Consider the following 15,845-nt stretch of genomic DNA (forward strand, 5'->3'; position numbering starts at 1 on the left):
GTAAAGAGCTGCCTCGGTGCTGGGTGAGTTGCTAAACATGTCAGCATGGCAAGGTGGCAAAGAGGAGACACAGAACCAGCCAGTGCATGCCAATACACCCTGCTTCTGATCACAGCAGCACCTCTCCTGACCACCGGACACCTCACCTGTCAGGACTGGAGGAAAGCTGATGCACGTCTGGTGGCAGCACGCCCACCATCAAAAAAACAACGGCTAAATGTAGTCATTGTAGACATTTTATTGACATACCATTCAAACTCTATTTATAAAACGATATAATGCCCTCTGTTACAAAACCTTAGCAGTGCATTCAGTGTTCAATGTGGCCGATAGGAGGAAGTACACAAACTACTTCTCTGATTCCTTGAGGGAGACCTGACGAGATGATTTTCACTTTCACGATGGTTGCTCAAGAACTTGCTTCCGTACTACTCCTAAGTTCACTTCTTTAAATAGAACAAATGGCAATAAGCTAAAAAAAGGCCCCATATCCACTGTTCCAGACAGCTGATACATCATTCAGCCAGGCATGTAGGGGGCACTATAGTGTCCCAGGAGCCTCTGTCTCCACCCTGTGGTGAAGCACGTAGTAGTCATGGACGTACATCAGAACGGCAATGGGCTGGCCAATGATGAGTGAGATCCAGACTGCCGCATTGCCGTAGTTCCCGCTGAGGAAGCGGGCCACAAACCAGGCCAACGGGAGCTGCGTTCATAGAAAAACAAATCAATTAACGAAAACTAAACATTCGCCTGTTGTTGTCATGTTTCCTTACCTGGGCCATCATGCCCATGAACGCCCACAGTCTAAACATCTTCAGAGGAACACTGACCAGGTACTGTAACAAACAGAAAACAGTATCAGGATCTACACTCTGTAGCTATACAGACACCTAAACAGACATCTAAAAACCCTCAAACACACGCGTCCACATGAATAGGCTCACACACCAAACTACTATTGGATAGCACAAACATGTTGCAACATTGGTGTATTATTGATGTAAAAAGAGGGAATGGAAGAGACAGGTTAACACATTCAACCACCCCCAGCCCAGAACCATGTCTTCCCCGTCTCTGAAGGTGACTGTGTGTCCGTCCGGTCCTGTCCGCCTGTATCCTGGACTCTCTCCTATCTCAGCCTCTCCTCCCTGCTCTCTGAGCTAGGTCTTATCTCCTCTACCACTACCCAGATAAGCTTCCTTGCCCTGTATTCCTACTCCCTACTCTTTACTTCTCCCCCCCCCCCTCCCCTCGGCTGTCCTCCTCATCCCTGCTCCTTTTTCGCACCCTTCCGCTCTCTTCTCCTCCATCTCTCCTCTCCCCCCTCCTATACCCCTCTAGTCTGTGTTCTTCCACTTATCTCCTCCACTGCTCTGCTCTCCTCTCGTTTCCTTTCTGCTCCTCTGTTCTCCTTTCCTCTCCTTATCTCCTCTCTCTCCGTCCTCCTAGGCTGACCTTCATTCCTCAGCGAGGAAGGGGACTGGCTAGCTGCCCAAAATGCGACACCTCAGGGGGGGTTGTAGTCTCACTGCGACCCCTCGGTCTCAGCGGGATGTGAGGTGTGCAGGTATCCACGCCTTAAAAGCGTCCAAAACGCGAAATGAACGAGGCTGAGAATAAACACCGCCAACTGTGTCTCGTGAGTCTCACCTCGTGAAAGAAGGCAGAGGCAAAGAAGACGGCTGATTGGCTGGCCCACTTGCTTACACCCTTCCGCAGCAAGGGCTTATAGAAGTGGCTTTGGGGGAGAGAGAGAAAGAGAGAGAGAAAGAGAGAGAGTGGAGAGAAACAGACATAACACAATACATCAGACACCCTTCCAATCAAGAGTCCTTCGACATCACAGCTTACTCGAGGAAGAGAGTAGGACAACGTGTGTGAGAGGGAAAGAGAGAGTGGATATCTTGAGAGCGGAGGAAGGCTTTATCTAACTCACCGTAGGCACCACTTGTGGACAGGGATGTTCCAGTTCTGCCAGAAGTAAGTGACTGTCTCAGAGTTCCTGAATCAAACACAGAAACGTGGATGTCCAGCGATCAATTAGTCCTGTAGTGCAGGTCAACATTCTGTTGAAGCGATAACCTGAGTGAATGACTCTAAATGAGTCCGTATGAATTATTGGTGCAATGGATTTATTTCCCTATTGGCAGTCATTGAACTGATCCATTGGCATCAATGCATTGGTTTTGAGAGTATTTGACAGTATTTGCTAATAGTATTTGACGGACGTCATCGTACCACCAGTCTCGGTAGAACTCCCTGTCTCCGAAGCGCAGGAGCTCTGCCGCAAAGTTGAGAGTGGAGTGGAAGAAGGAATAGAAGAAGATCAGCCACAGCAGGTGATTAGGTACCTGACAGAGGGAAGGAAATTATGTAAAGTCGTATCCTTTATAAGTAGCCCTTCCTCATTCTGTGTTTTCGCAACTTTCAACTTACTGCTAGCCTGAGAAGACGCTCCACCATCAGAGACAAGTCCATGTCCTGGAGAGGACAGGAAGGGGTTAATATATACAATGATATTGAAATGGGGGGGTTGAAGAGATGAAACGCTTGTAAAGGAGGAGGGGAGAAGAAATAAACAGATGGAGGTAAACAATGAAAAGTCCCCCATCTGTACCTCCAATGGCTTCATCGAATTCCGTATTATGGGGATCATCCACTGATGAACAGAAAGTGAACAGACACTCATCAGAGCACTCATCGTGTAAATATGTGCATGCATATGTAGGTCACAGCTATGCTAATGTACAGTGTATCAAGGGCCTGGATACCGTTAGAACAGAAATCTAAGCAGTATATAACATGCCAGCGTGTGTCAGGCATACCTGCTGTGTTAATCCCACCAGTAACTGTGTGAAGAACAACTGTGGAGGGAGAGACGGAGAGAGCAAGAGAGACAACAGGATTTAGACGACCTTGTTTGAGCCAAAGAAATAGCCCAATATGACTACAGTGTATAAATCTAATCCTATTTGTATTCAGTTATGATGACAATCTGTTCAGTATGCAGTCCCCAGTACTGTGACCCCTGGCGACCAGAAGTTTGCATGCGTCTGACCATGTGTGACACTCACCATCTCAAACAGTCGCCTCAGCAGAAAACTCACACGTATCTGCGGTGACCGGGGGAAGTTTAACTCGTAGCACAAGGTTGGAGCCAAAACAAAATAATACAGATCTAAGGAGGGAGGGAGGGAGGGTGTACGAAGGCAGAACGTGAGAGAATGTCTAGTCTGAATATTTAATAGGGTGATAGCAGGAGTTTTATATGTGTGTGTTATTTTACATTGTGTTGACTGACCTCGGATTGTGAGGTTGCCAGGGTAGCACACCTGGCTCTGTTCCACGCCTCCTTTGGAGCTCTGCCAAGACGGACCTGTAGAGGGCGGCATCGCACACACGCTAACTCAACATCAATTCAACCGTAATCCAAAAACATGACCACAGCCATCAATTACCAAGCCTAAAACACTTGAGGTCTTACAGCATGTGAGGCAGTAGATGGCAGTGTAGGAGAGAGAAAGATAGAGAGAGAAAAGGAGAGGGAGAGACTGAGAGAGACAGAGAGATGGCAATTTCAGCAATACAGAGTCGGTCTTGTGTTGCTATTGCTGGCTGGGTACGAATGGAGGAGGAGTCAGTTTAGAGAATGCTGGTTGGCTAAAGAGTAGAAAGATTGGGGAAGTGTGGAGGACACACACCCACACGACTCACAGGACAGTGACCTGGCCAGTCTCCGGACCTTGGCATGACTCATCTCTCGACACCACCTGTTGACGTCCTTATAGGAGTAGAGCTTCAGGAACAAAATGGTGTACACCCCCAGCGCCAAAGCCCCTCCCACTACAGACACACACACAGACATCAAACAGACAGATATTTAACAAGGTCATTGAATACCAGTTTGCTTTCATGGTTAGAATTCTCAAGTGTATACAGACAAACACCACATGTCTAAACAATATTGGTTTTACAGAGTTGGAATGTAGTTAACATGAAAGCTTTCAAATACAGAAGTTGTTCTATAATTTATATTTAAGTACTGCAATCTCAAGGTGGTGCAGGCTTAATGCAATCTAGTGTCACTGGGAAGCAACAGTTAGTGAAGAATGTCTAGGTAAGTGTAAGTTCAAATAAATTATTTCATCCCCCTCAGCAAACTGGTACTGTAGTCTTTTATAACGTATGTGGTTAGCTGTCAAGGGCTAACAAGAAGCTCAGGAATGTCATTCTTTTGGGTCTTCTCTGCCATCTAAACAGTTACATTAAGTCTTTATCTAGAGATGACATTGCACATTAATCTCTGCCAAGGGCTATAACACTTAACAGTCCTCTCACACTGTATCCAGCCAACGATCCTGCAGAAGAGTCAGTAGAACCAGACTAAGCCTTTTATCCCATACCCCAGGCACCTCCAGTTAGACCACTGGTCCCTGTGTCCTTGTAACCCACTGTAGCACTGTATCCCCCAGTGAGACCCCTCTCCCAGCCTAGCCTAGCTTAGCCTAGCCTGCCACAGCTTTATCAATAGCAACCATATGCTACGTGCTACGACGACATCAATAGCGGCCATATGCTCGATGGAAACGGCCTTGCTGGAGTCCGCAGGATGGCACGGGCACAGAGAGACAGAGGCTGGCGGCCGTGCCAAGCGGGGCCTGCACGGACCTCTCTCCTGACCTTGATGTCGGAGCAGTGCGCATGGAGGAGGTACAACCGGCAGATGGCACGTCTCAGTGCCCTCCCAGAGAGATGGCAGATGAGAGGAAACGGGCAGGCTGGGGAAAGGGGGTATGCGACCTGTGCTGGTGACACACACTTACACATACTCTGCTGACAAGAGTTGAAGGCTGAGTAACCTGTATGATTGAGTTGTTTTGTGAAACGTAGACCCGAGTCGTTTTAAAACGGGAAAGTATGGAGAAAGATGTTTTACGGCCAAAACTCTCGCTGTTGCTTGCTGTTGTGGTTAATGTTTGCCAGATGCCACCTGTGTCTGGGTACATGTGACAACCTTGTCGCACACTGTTGAGAACATACTATGTTCCGTCTCCAGTGCAAATAGCTTTGTCGTTACATGGATTTTTCCTGACGATTGCCATGATGACAGTGGGCCAGGGGTGGCCATCTTGGCAGTCCAACGGCCTGGCAAAGTCAGGTTGACGTTGACCTCTCCCTGACCCTGCCTTTTCTGGCGCCTGACATCTCTCTACACCACTCCTCTTCTGGCACTCTGACTTCCCTCCTACTCCCCCCCTCCTTTCCCCCCTCCCCCTGGGACTCATTCAGTCATGACTGACTAGGCCCATTCATGTACTAGGACACACTGGGATGAGCTCATAACACACCAAAGACAGGGAATACAGAGATTAGTCTAGGAGTTAGGGCAGGAGTGAAGCCAGATTTGTGTTGTGACAAAAGATTTATTCTACCCTTCCCTGTCCTATCCTCTCTAACCTATCACATCTCAAATCCTACCCTAATTTAGCAGGTCCTTTCTCCTTCTCTTATCCAAACCTATACTTATAACAAACATGATTCAGATAGTCAAACAGGATTAGGATTGAAACAAAACAACCACAGGTCGGTAGCTTTCCATGAACAGGGTTGGGCAGACCTGTCATTTTGTATCCTATGCATATCATATCACATCATACTGTATCCTATAACACAATCCCATTGTATTGTACTCTATTTGAATTCTATTGTTTCTTCTCCTAAGCGTACCTGGAGTGATGGAGTCCACCATCAGCACCACAAACACAGGGAAGGCCAGAATGATTGACAGGTTGGTGGAGTGGATCATCAGGCCCAGATGCTCTCCAAACCTGCCCTGGAAGAACAGAAGAACATTAACATCACTGCTCCCTCTCGGCCAACACATCACACAAGACAGGGTGTGTGACGTGTGTTCACCTCACCATCGAGAGCCATCTCTCGGTGTACAGGGTGACCAGGATGAAGACGTTCGCCACTGGAAGAAAAAACAAACGGACCCCTTTAGTGTCGCTTCTTGTGGTTTTTTACTGTACTGGTCTCCCAATCTGAAGCTGCAGACCCACATCAGTCACAGAAAGTAGACGAACCAACCCTAACTATACAGTATGTTCTACACCCACATGATACAGTATGTGCTAGACTTGACTATTACTGCAATATGGGGAAATAAAATTGCACAGTGAACACACACACAAACTCTCCCCTGAGTTGCATAGTGGGTTTATTTCTCAACAACCAAGAAGCAGGTTGCACCAGTATGTCATCTGATCTGGTGTTTGGTTAAGACGATTGACTTCCTTTGTTCCTACCGGCGTGTTCTTCTAGTGAACACCCACAAAAAAACTAATAGTTTGTACAAGAAACAGTACAGTGCATCCAAAATATCTAGTGTAAGAAGTTGTTGAAAACCCACAGGGTTCTGTGTATGAATCTATCAAGGTTTGCCTTCAAATCAACAGAACGACTTGAGCGTAATAACGGGTTGTAAAAGAGGCCCTACGTTATGTCTGAATGAACTCTGCTGCTGCAGTGGATCTGCCACTGGGGTCCTTTCGAGGACAGAGTTAGATAGTCAGCTCCTGGCCAGGAATCTCCCCCCCCCAAAGCCACCCCCTCCCCCCCTCCCCCTTATCTCCGGGTCTGCAGTAATAGTGCAGTACGGTGCAGGGCAGTGCGGTAGCGTACATTAATAAACTGGAGCAGGTGTATGTTCCTCTGGAGAAGGCTGCAGCACTGCTGACTGTTACTGCCCTCCTCTTCCTACTTCCCTCCTCCTCTATCTTGTCCTCCTCTCCTGATCTGGAGGAGGGATGGAGGGAGGACTGAGGAGAGGGGAGGTAAGGGGCATTGAGGTGTAGAGTTCTGCTGTGGCTAATATACTGTACCGATGATGAGGCATCCCGCTGGCCAGCTATAGGGGTCCTTCACGAAAAGGGAAATCACTTGTATTGGGTCCACTAATATGCCATACCTGAGAAAATAGTGCATTCAGTTTTTAAAGCATTTGAGTTTCACAAGATGTCAGGTTGACTACTTTCTCACACTTTAAGTGGTATGTTAGCAGTACTGTAACTGTAAAATCAAGTTAGGGACTATAGCATGGTTTCAATGAATAAACGACAAAGTCTTTTGTTTTCATAACACAAGGGTTATTATGTATAGGTGTACAAAACAGTAATATATAGTTGTCATCTGGGCAACAGCAGCAGCATGCTAGCAGTGGACACCCCAGCATATGGACACAGCAGTAGGGCTACAACATCATACACACTCCCTCCATAGGAGACCTGGCTGTTCGCCTCATGTCACTACGCACACACACTCTCACACACACATACAAAGGCACAAACCCACACACACACAGTCACTGGGACAGCAGCATTGCAGAAGACATTTCATCCCATAATGTCCTCCTACCTGTCGGGTGCACTTACTTTAACAGGTTTTCAAGGAAGAGTCGAGCATTGCTCAAGACCTGAAACACAATGTTTGGCAATGAACTTATGAATCTAATATACAGGACTGTGTTGTGATACATATACGTTCTATGACAGCTTGGATCTGTGTGAGTCTGATAGGGATGAAGTTCAGGCTCTCTCCTTTTTGTGGATCTTTTTTTCCCCATTCTCTCTCTTCCTTCCTCCACATAACAAGACTGTATTCGAATACTTCATTACGGGGCACAAAGACATTTAGTGGGAATTAGATAAAAGTTCACAAAGTATGAAAAAACTCCTCTGACGACAAAATGATCTTGTTTCAAAGCACGGATTAGCGGCTGCCTCAGGAGCTCAAACGTATTCTCTGAGGGTTTGAAACTCACTAAGCTGGCTACAGCCCTGATCTGACAAACACTCACATAAACTAGCTGTTGCAGAATGTTTATTTTTGGATGTATGATTAGCCTGAAAGATATGACGTGTGTATGCGTGCAATTTGCCTCTAGGGGTGCTGTTTGGCTTAAAAGGTATAGAAGAAACGGCTAGATAATGCTTGCCTACACGTTTTCTAATAAGAGAGAAAGGCGGTTCACAGGATTCAAAGCCAAAGAGTAGGATGTATAAACATATTTAAAGCCAAAACAACTGACTGAGATGAAGACCAAGTTATCGTCATTTAAACTAGCACTAGATCCTAATTTTAATTGTGTGTGATATGCTCAGGGGACGACTATCCACAATGACCTCTGCATCATTTGAAAATCCTTGAACCCAACAACTGTTTCCACCGTTCAAACAAACATGACGGTTTTAGCCTGTCCTACTGGTAGAGGCTGGGGAGTCAGAAAAATATCCTGCTGTTTCCCCTCCCTCCTCTCTGACTTCAAAGCCAGTTTGAATTAGCAGCAACAAAGCAAGGTTATTACCAGAGTGATTAGGCAGCTACAGAAGTTGTCCCACATTCAGACGGAGAAACTGAGACGACTCGGGCAAATAGCAACAGTCAGAAAAATGAAGCAGTGGGGTAGCCTATATCTGTAGTTTTGTCGATCGAGCATGAAGAGACTCCATGTTTCTAAATACAAATACATGCTGTATTTTCAGAAATACACAAGATAAACAGGATAAATGGTACTGTAAATAGTTAATTATCAACCATTTTATTGACCAGCAATCTCCCCTTTGGAGAATTCTTTTATTTTAACGTATTTGTGAGTAAAGGTCTCTGGTAACCTTGTGAGTAATTGTATGTTTTCAAGTGAAAAAAGGTCTCGTGCAGAATTAAGAGTGAAACAGGAAGGGGGCAGATGATGAAAATGAATCGGTTTGTCAACCTATCAGAGGGATATTGTGCCCCTTCTGGCTCTCCTCACAGCATCTGTTGGAACAGATTCCATCCAAGGATGGAAAAGGGGACAGCCCTACTCAGCTTCAGGGCCTAGAATGGTTTCGCAGGGTGGCTATTGACAGGGCCTTGTGCCTATGTCAGACATTACCTACAACACATTTCGTTTACCCCTCAAGAGGTGAGGAACATATTAAGACCCAGAGTGCTGAGCAGAGGAAACAAAGTGCTGAGGACTTCCCAAGCCCATTTTGTGGATGCATGTTCGATTTTTGCTCCCCACCCCAACGACACCAATGCACTGTAGCGTGACACAGGGTTAGGAGGTTTCAATTCACTGCTCCCAATGGAGTGTCATACTGAGGGGTGTGCCTGCTGTATCACCCAGGCCTGCATTGTCACACAATACTTGCCACCCGTATACTGTCTGTCTGCATTGATACGTCATAGCATAAAATACATTGAGAGAAAAAAATTAAATCTAAAATGCACTCTTTAACCACTTGCATAGTTTTGTAAAGTTGTAGAAGGTTTTCGTACTAAAAGGTTTGCTTGAAACAGATCAAATAAATAGAAAATGCTCCTTCATATTGTAAGCTGCGGTAAGGTACTTCCACACAATGTGAAAATATGATTTATTTATTTAGATGTTAAATAAAACAGACCTACAACTCATGGAAATATATCTACTGATAGTGAACCATGTTCTTACCAACATCACAACACACCAGTTGAGGACGCCTCTGTAGTTTCTGTAGCCACTAGTGGAGCTCAGAAGGGACTCCTGCACAGAGTGGCAACTGTGGATAGGTTGGGAGGGGAAAATATATTGAACAAATATTAGACCACTAAATAAATTCGGCAAATAAGTGCGAAGAATCTGACGCAGCCCCCCACTGTCCAAGTAATACTTGACAACGTGCGCCGGAGTTCAAATCAAGCATCACTCGTAACCTAAAATGCCCTTTCCGCTGCTCAACACTGGACTTGGTAGCCAAGGCTCTGGGCATAATATTTCCTTCTGTATAGCACCATTGTTGTAAGCGACGTATTAAAAATATTTTATAGATTAATTAGAAATGTACTTTTCTGTCATTGCCTTGCCAAGTTATCTTACCTCAGTGACTCAATTGGAGCAGTCTTCCGATTTCTCCTCTCCGTCGGAGTTTTAGAAGACGGAATTTCGGATACATTTTGCTTAAATACAACGTTATTACCGTTTCCCTGTACGTTTTGAATACCCTTTCTATTGATTCGTTTTAGGGAAACATTCTCTCTCGCAGACGTAATTGTAGCCCTCCTTCTGCGGGTTATTGGCCCAACTTCGTCCATGTCATTCATTTTCTCAAAGCAACATTTGTGTCGCACTTTTTTCCTTAGAATTTGAGTTGTAGCCTGTTGCACTTTACCTTCTCTCATTTTACAAGCAAAGTTCTTCTGACATTGCTTAACACAATTGCGAAATCACATAGTATTGTGGTTCCGTGTCTAGGCGTGATTCAAGTGCAGGCGTGGCAACAATAACACACTGTTTTCTTTTGGTGGCTCCCTGTACCCCTGGCGTCGAAAATAGGTGGTAGATCGGTGAAAAAATGTATAGCAAAATGCTACTTTTACGTCTTAAAACCGGCATTATATAGATCACTTCTATAAATAGTTTATAACCCACTGTTGTGCATTTTACTGTGCAATATACCTGTAGCCTGCATTCTCTGAGAGATCAGTTGACTATGGAAGGCTACTCCAGCTCCCATCAAAAGTTGCTTGTGTAAGTCAATCAATTTAATTGATTTTCCTTTATCAGACTTAGCTGCCCAAACTCTGATGAGAGAGACCTTGAGCATAATCAATTGGACCAAATTTAGTATTCCATCCATACAACTGATAACATTCGAAAGCACAAAGGTCTCACACATTGTAGCGCTGCACAAATCATCATTAGATCAGAGGGACATTCGTGGTCAAGTAATTATTCATACCTCTCTGCACCCATGCACGTCTACACATGCAGTTAAACAGCCTATGAGGCCTGCAAATGGACAGAATAGGACCGCCATGCTGTATTGTATAGCCCAAATACACGTCAACAGATCAATCCCTCCAGATGCTCCAGTAATGTATTTGAACACATTGGATTAGATTCTCAATACAGCACATGGCTATGAGGCATTTTGGTTGTTCTTTGTTGCCCTCTTGGCGCATGCTTTGAGAGGTGAATCAAGCAGGGCAGCCTCTTGCGTGCAGTCTTTTTAGCCCTCCACATAAGAAGTTATTTTTGATAGCGGGAGGCATTTAAAATTTAGAGAATAAGAGGTTTGTCGATCAATTATTAATCTGTCTTCGGTTTGAACAGCGGAGGAAGGTTTACAAGCTTCTGTCTGGTCCGAAACAGGCTGGGGAGGTGACCTCAAAATGTGCCTTCCAATCCCCCACCCCCGACTTCTCCCCTCCCATTCTTTCTTCCCCTGTCCTTGAGTGGAGATGAACCGCGCTGTTTTTCAGACGGGGCTTCGGAAGATGGAGTCTGTATTTTAAAGGGGATAGGCTAGGGGGTTGTTTTGTTTATGCCTAGTCACTGCATGGGCCCCGCTGAGTGTATCTTGCAGGGGTGGGTCTGTCAGACATCCAGTCGGGCTTTAAAGCTATGCGCTACAGGCTCCCAGAGTGGGGAAGGAGAAGTATGGGTCTTGGTGGGAGTTTGTCCTTGGGTCTTGTAATAGAGTTGTAGTAGACGGATTACTCATTCTAACACGAGGGGGAAAGACACAAGGTCCTTCATCAAGCTGGTGCCACGTTCACTCAGAATCATTAGCGACCCATAGCTAGTTTATCTGCGCTCAGATCGGCAGCCGGGCGGACTGATAGAGCCGTCGCCATGGAGGCAATGTCAGCACTTTTGCAGTTCAGTCAAGGACTCAGTCTGACTACCGTCTTTCTTCCCAGACAGGCCGGGCGGAGACAGATGGGTAACCTCGGAAACAAGCCCGGTGTCGAGAGGAGCCCCACTCCTCCCCCTTCTCTGTCTCCCACTCTGGGTGTCTCTCGCTCTCCCTTTTTTCTGTTCTCCCACTTTCTCTCTTTCTGTTTGGTCTCCGTCTAACTCCTATAACGTGGAACATCTGCTGCCTCATGACCACTCAACTGGTCTGGAATCCATTAAAGCTTCTTCATTATCAGCAGGCCATATACAGTAGTCCCCTCTGTCTAGTGATGCCAGTTCTCTAGGGAGAGTGGAAGGATACGAGGCTGCGTGACATGGCGTTACCTGTGACTAGGCTTACGAGACGGTCTTTTTGACCCAAGGGCACTTTATTCCATCTGAGAGGTTCCGCTTTGTAAAGTGGTCAGACAAATGAGGATGCAACAGCCAATTTTCTGCCTCCTAAAATCGGGCTACTTGCTTGGCGTTTGAAAGGGCACGATGGAAGTGGAAATTCCCTGTGTGAGTGAAGCAGACCGTGTGTGTGAGTGTGTGTGTCTGTGAGTGTGTGTGATGCTTCAACTGCCCAGAGGAAATGTCATTCACTCTTTTATGTCTGTGTGTGTTTGTACGTCTGTGTGTTCATGCATGCATATGTGTGTGTCAGTGTGTGTATGTGTCTGCATGAATGCCTGTGCCAGGAAGCATGTGAGTGATTGTGTGTGTGCATGCATTCCTGTGCCAGGAAGCCTGTGTGTGTGTGCATGCATTTGTGCATGCAAATGTGCATGTGTGTGTGTGGTGGGGGCTCCCTTGAATCCTACTGATGGTGTTTTAATTCAATAGGAAGCATTCCATTGTCTGTTTGTTCTTTCGGTATTTTCTACTACAGTAGGCCTTGCCTACATTTACACGGTTCTCCGAAGCTCATTCAGGTTCTTTGAAAAAGTACTTAAAAGTTTCCTATCACACTTTTTCATTGTTAACATAAGTCTTCTCGTGAAGCCACTTCTTAATCAAAGCATTTTCCCTCCAATTTGCAGAACGGAAAAGAAAGTAATTGAGAAATGAAGAAGCAGAATTATAAAGTTTCTCCAATTAAACTACAGCACTGACTCTGAATTTGATCGTGGTTGCACACACACGCACGCACACACACACACACACACACACACACACACACACACACACACACACACACACACACACACACACACACACACACACACACACACACACACACACACACACACACAGCCCATCATGTAAACAATGGTAATGATCTGTTTTTCTGTTATTCCCGTCCTACAGCTACTTTGAAGTGTGTTCAGCCATTCCGATGTAATTCATACTAATAATAATTTCTTCATGCTCAGCTGATAAAGCCCTTTTCACTACAGTGTAATTAAGACAACTTGTTGGAACTGAAGTGGCAGACAAAACACTCTTGAGGGGAATGATTCTAATGCTGTTGATTGTCCAAGAACCATACAAGCATCTAACATTAGACCAAGAGAATACCAAAATCAGATTAGACGACTCTCAGAATAAGCTGCAGGGGAGCACAGGTTCTGAAACAACTGTGCTACAGTCTGTGACACAGAATGGACTCTGTAGTGGACAGTATCGTCTAACCTACAGAGTCCCATATTTGTTAAGTGTTACTGTTCACTCTTTTACAGTAGCGTCACCCGACTAGTGTTGGAGTAGCGTTCATTATTAGCGTGCTCGAGCTGGAAGAGGAAGGCGATTCGAGGCGTCTTTGTTGCGGACCAGTTAATTAGACCAAGTGTAAGTGAATCCTCAAGGGGGGGGGGGGGTTGGGGGGGTTGGATGTTTAGAAGACGGGTGTGTTATTTGTGCTAGATTAGTCCAAGAGCGTCCGTTTCAGTTTTCTTTGCTCTCTTCGTAATCAGCCTCCAGTAGTCTCTCACTCCCTACCCCTCTCCTCGCTCACTCGCTCGCTCGCAGTCTGGCTGGACACCAGAGGGGAGGGGGAGGAAGGGGGAGGGGAGGAGCGGAGAGGGAGGACGGCGTCTGTTTGAAGTAGTTAATAAAGTCATAGCTGGGATTATGCCATTGGCTCAGTAAAGTGGGGAACTTTGCGTCTCTATTCCCAAAGACAGACTCACTAGAGAGAATCAATGTTTAAAGGCAGGGGCTGTGCCACTTTCTACAGAACAGCTGAATATTTTCATATGTTTTCTTGCAGAACAATTGGAAATGTTTCCTGCCTCGGAGTGCGTGTTGTTTTACAGGAGTGTGTGTTGTCTCACAGGAGTGTGTGTGTGTGTTGTCTTATAGGAGTGTGCATGTGTATTGTCTTACAGGAGTGTGCATACTAACTTACAGGAGTGTGTGTGTGTGCGTTTTCTTTTGGCTAAAGTGGTATTTCAGCGTAAAAACGGGAGTGCTGACTGTGAGGCTGCAGAAACTGCAGGGTGGCAGCTAAGACACGCAAGCACACACAAGTGCACACACAAACACACACTCTCTGCAGGACTCCCCTCTGCCCCTTCTTACTCATTTTCCTCCCTCTCCTCCTTCAACCCACCCTCTTCATCTCCATCTCTTCCCTCCCTTCCCTAAACCCCCTCATTCTCTCTCTCCTCCTTTTCCTCATCCTCACCTGAGTGAAGGCAGTTTAGTCTGTGAACGAGCCTGCCACAGCTCCATTGACGTAGGCAGCAGATTAAGGAAGAAATATACTTGCTTGACCAGAATCTGATTAATGAAAAGTTTGTGTGTGTGTGAGAAAGATAGCATGAGAGAGAGAGATAGCATCAAAGCCTATGACAGTGCAAATGTTTGCCAGATACAGTATATATTTTTTTAAATGGCACACTAAAGAGCACTAAAGAGCACATCTGAAGAGGCAGATATTTCCTATTTCCTTCAGGAAACTACTCCCTTTACTCTTTAAAGATGGATTTGATCAGTGTAACCTACATTGACAGAAACACAACTACGTTATCGTCATTAACGTTTCTTTACTATGACATGACATTGGTTTTGACGATGTGTGAGGTTGAGATTCCCAGTGTGTCCAGCAGGTGGGAATGTTGAGTGCTGAATCCCAACCTGCTGCATGGCTGGGCTCGTGCAACAGAGGCGCACTGGAACATTTTCAAAACATTCAACAATGGTTTCAAACACCCTTGCCAGTCTGAATATGGTGTGTCAGTCGCATCTTTGAATCAGTTAACTCAAGCATTGGAGGTCTAGGTGAATTATGGAAGGCTGACACCAGGGGATGGAGAGAGGGAAGGATGGAGGAGAGGCAAAGAAAAGCTCCACATCAGTCTCATTTACAGCAGGTGTTTCTAGGTCATGTGCTTTCGAAATTTGATATCACTGGGAATATCGCTGACTGTTTTTTTCCTTCTTCTGCCTATTTCATTCTGCTCAGTCCTGACCAAGGCGGGGAACTATGTTTCACACATTTTGTGGAGAGCTTGATTTAGCTTGTCTTGCATGCTGAGTAAGCAGCTTTCCAGAGGTGTGGTAGAGACAGGTGCGCTGGTTTCGTTTCACCTGACAGTGACATATAAAACAAGCCAACCCCAAGCTCAATATTTAACATATATAGGTCTGTTTGAGTTTCCTTTGTCCCACACACAGGGGCCCCAAAGCGGCAGAACAAGGGCCGACTGAGCTAAGCTAAGCTAGCTCATGTGATAAATAAGCCATGTCCCCTGGTTATTATGTGCATGCCTAATTTTGCATAAATCACATTTCCCCCAGCAGCATCTGGGGCCTTGTGAGGCTGGGGGGGCTCAGTGGGGGTCCAGGGGCCACACTGGGGTTTGTGTGTGTGTGTCCGTGTGTGAGTCCCCTTGGGTTTGTGTAAATAGGGGAGGATGAGTGTCTGTGTGCTTGCCTGTATGTGTGAATGCATGTAGGTGCTTGTGGATTTGGTGTGTACGCATTCAGCTGCCTATGCTGGGGAGTGTTTGGGGTGGGGAGAGGGTACAAGACGGAGAGATCAGGCCTTGTACGGCAGCCTCCCTCTCAATCACACCGCCCAACCCCAGACAGAAGATCAGAGGATGCTAGAAGCCTCTCTAGCTGTCCAGACGTTGTCTTTCCTATTTCACTCGCTTTTCCTATTTTCCTCTTTCACTCTCTTCCTTTCTCT

At 45.9% G+C, this 15,845-nt stretch overlaps 1 protein-coding gene across 1 annotated transcript; it reads right to left on the bottom strand.

Annotated features, from left to right (window-relative positions):
• Positions 1-229: 229 nt before the first annotated feature.
• dgat1b (diacylglycerol O-acyltransferase 1b) lies at positions 230-10,238 on the bottom strand. Its single transcript, XM_067238316.1, has 17 exons — positions 9,905-10,238; positions 9,500-9,587; positions 7,437-7,477; positions 6,888-6,973; positions 5,925-5,977; positions 5,731-5,836; positions 3,718-3,846; positions 3,305-3,379; positions 3,078-3,181; positions 2,829-2,867; positions 2,621-2,662; positions 2,440-2,484; positions 2,242-2,354; positions 1,940-2,005; positions 1,654-1,741; positions 777-839; positions 230-706 (listed from the first exon to the last, which is right to left on the bottom strand). The coding sequence occupies exons 1-17, from the start codon at positions 10,204-10,206 to the stop codon at positions 542-544; spliced, it is 1,605 nt and encodes a 534-aa protein (XP_067094417.1). The 5' UTR covers positions 10,207-10,238; the 3' UTR covers positions 230-541.
• Positions 10,239-15,845: the final 5,607 nt, after the last annotated feature.

Source organism: Osmerus mordax, chromosome 6 (assembly GCF_038355195.1).
Source record: "Osmerus mordax isolate fOsmMor3 chromosome 6, fOsmMor3.pri, whole genome shotgun sequence".
Lineage (NCBI taxonomy): Eukaryota > Metazoa > Chordata > Actinopteri > Osmeriformes > Osmeridae > Osmerus > Osmerus mordax.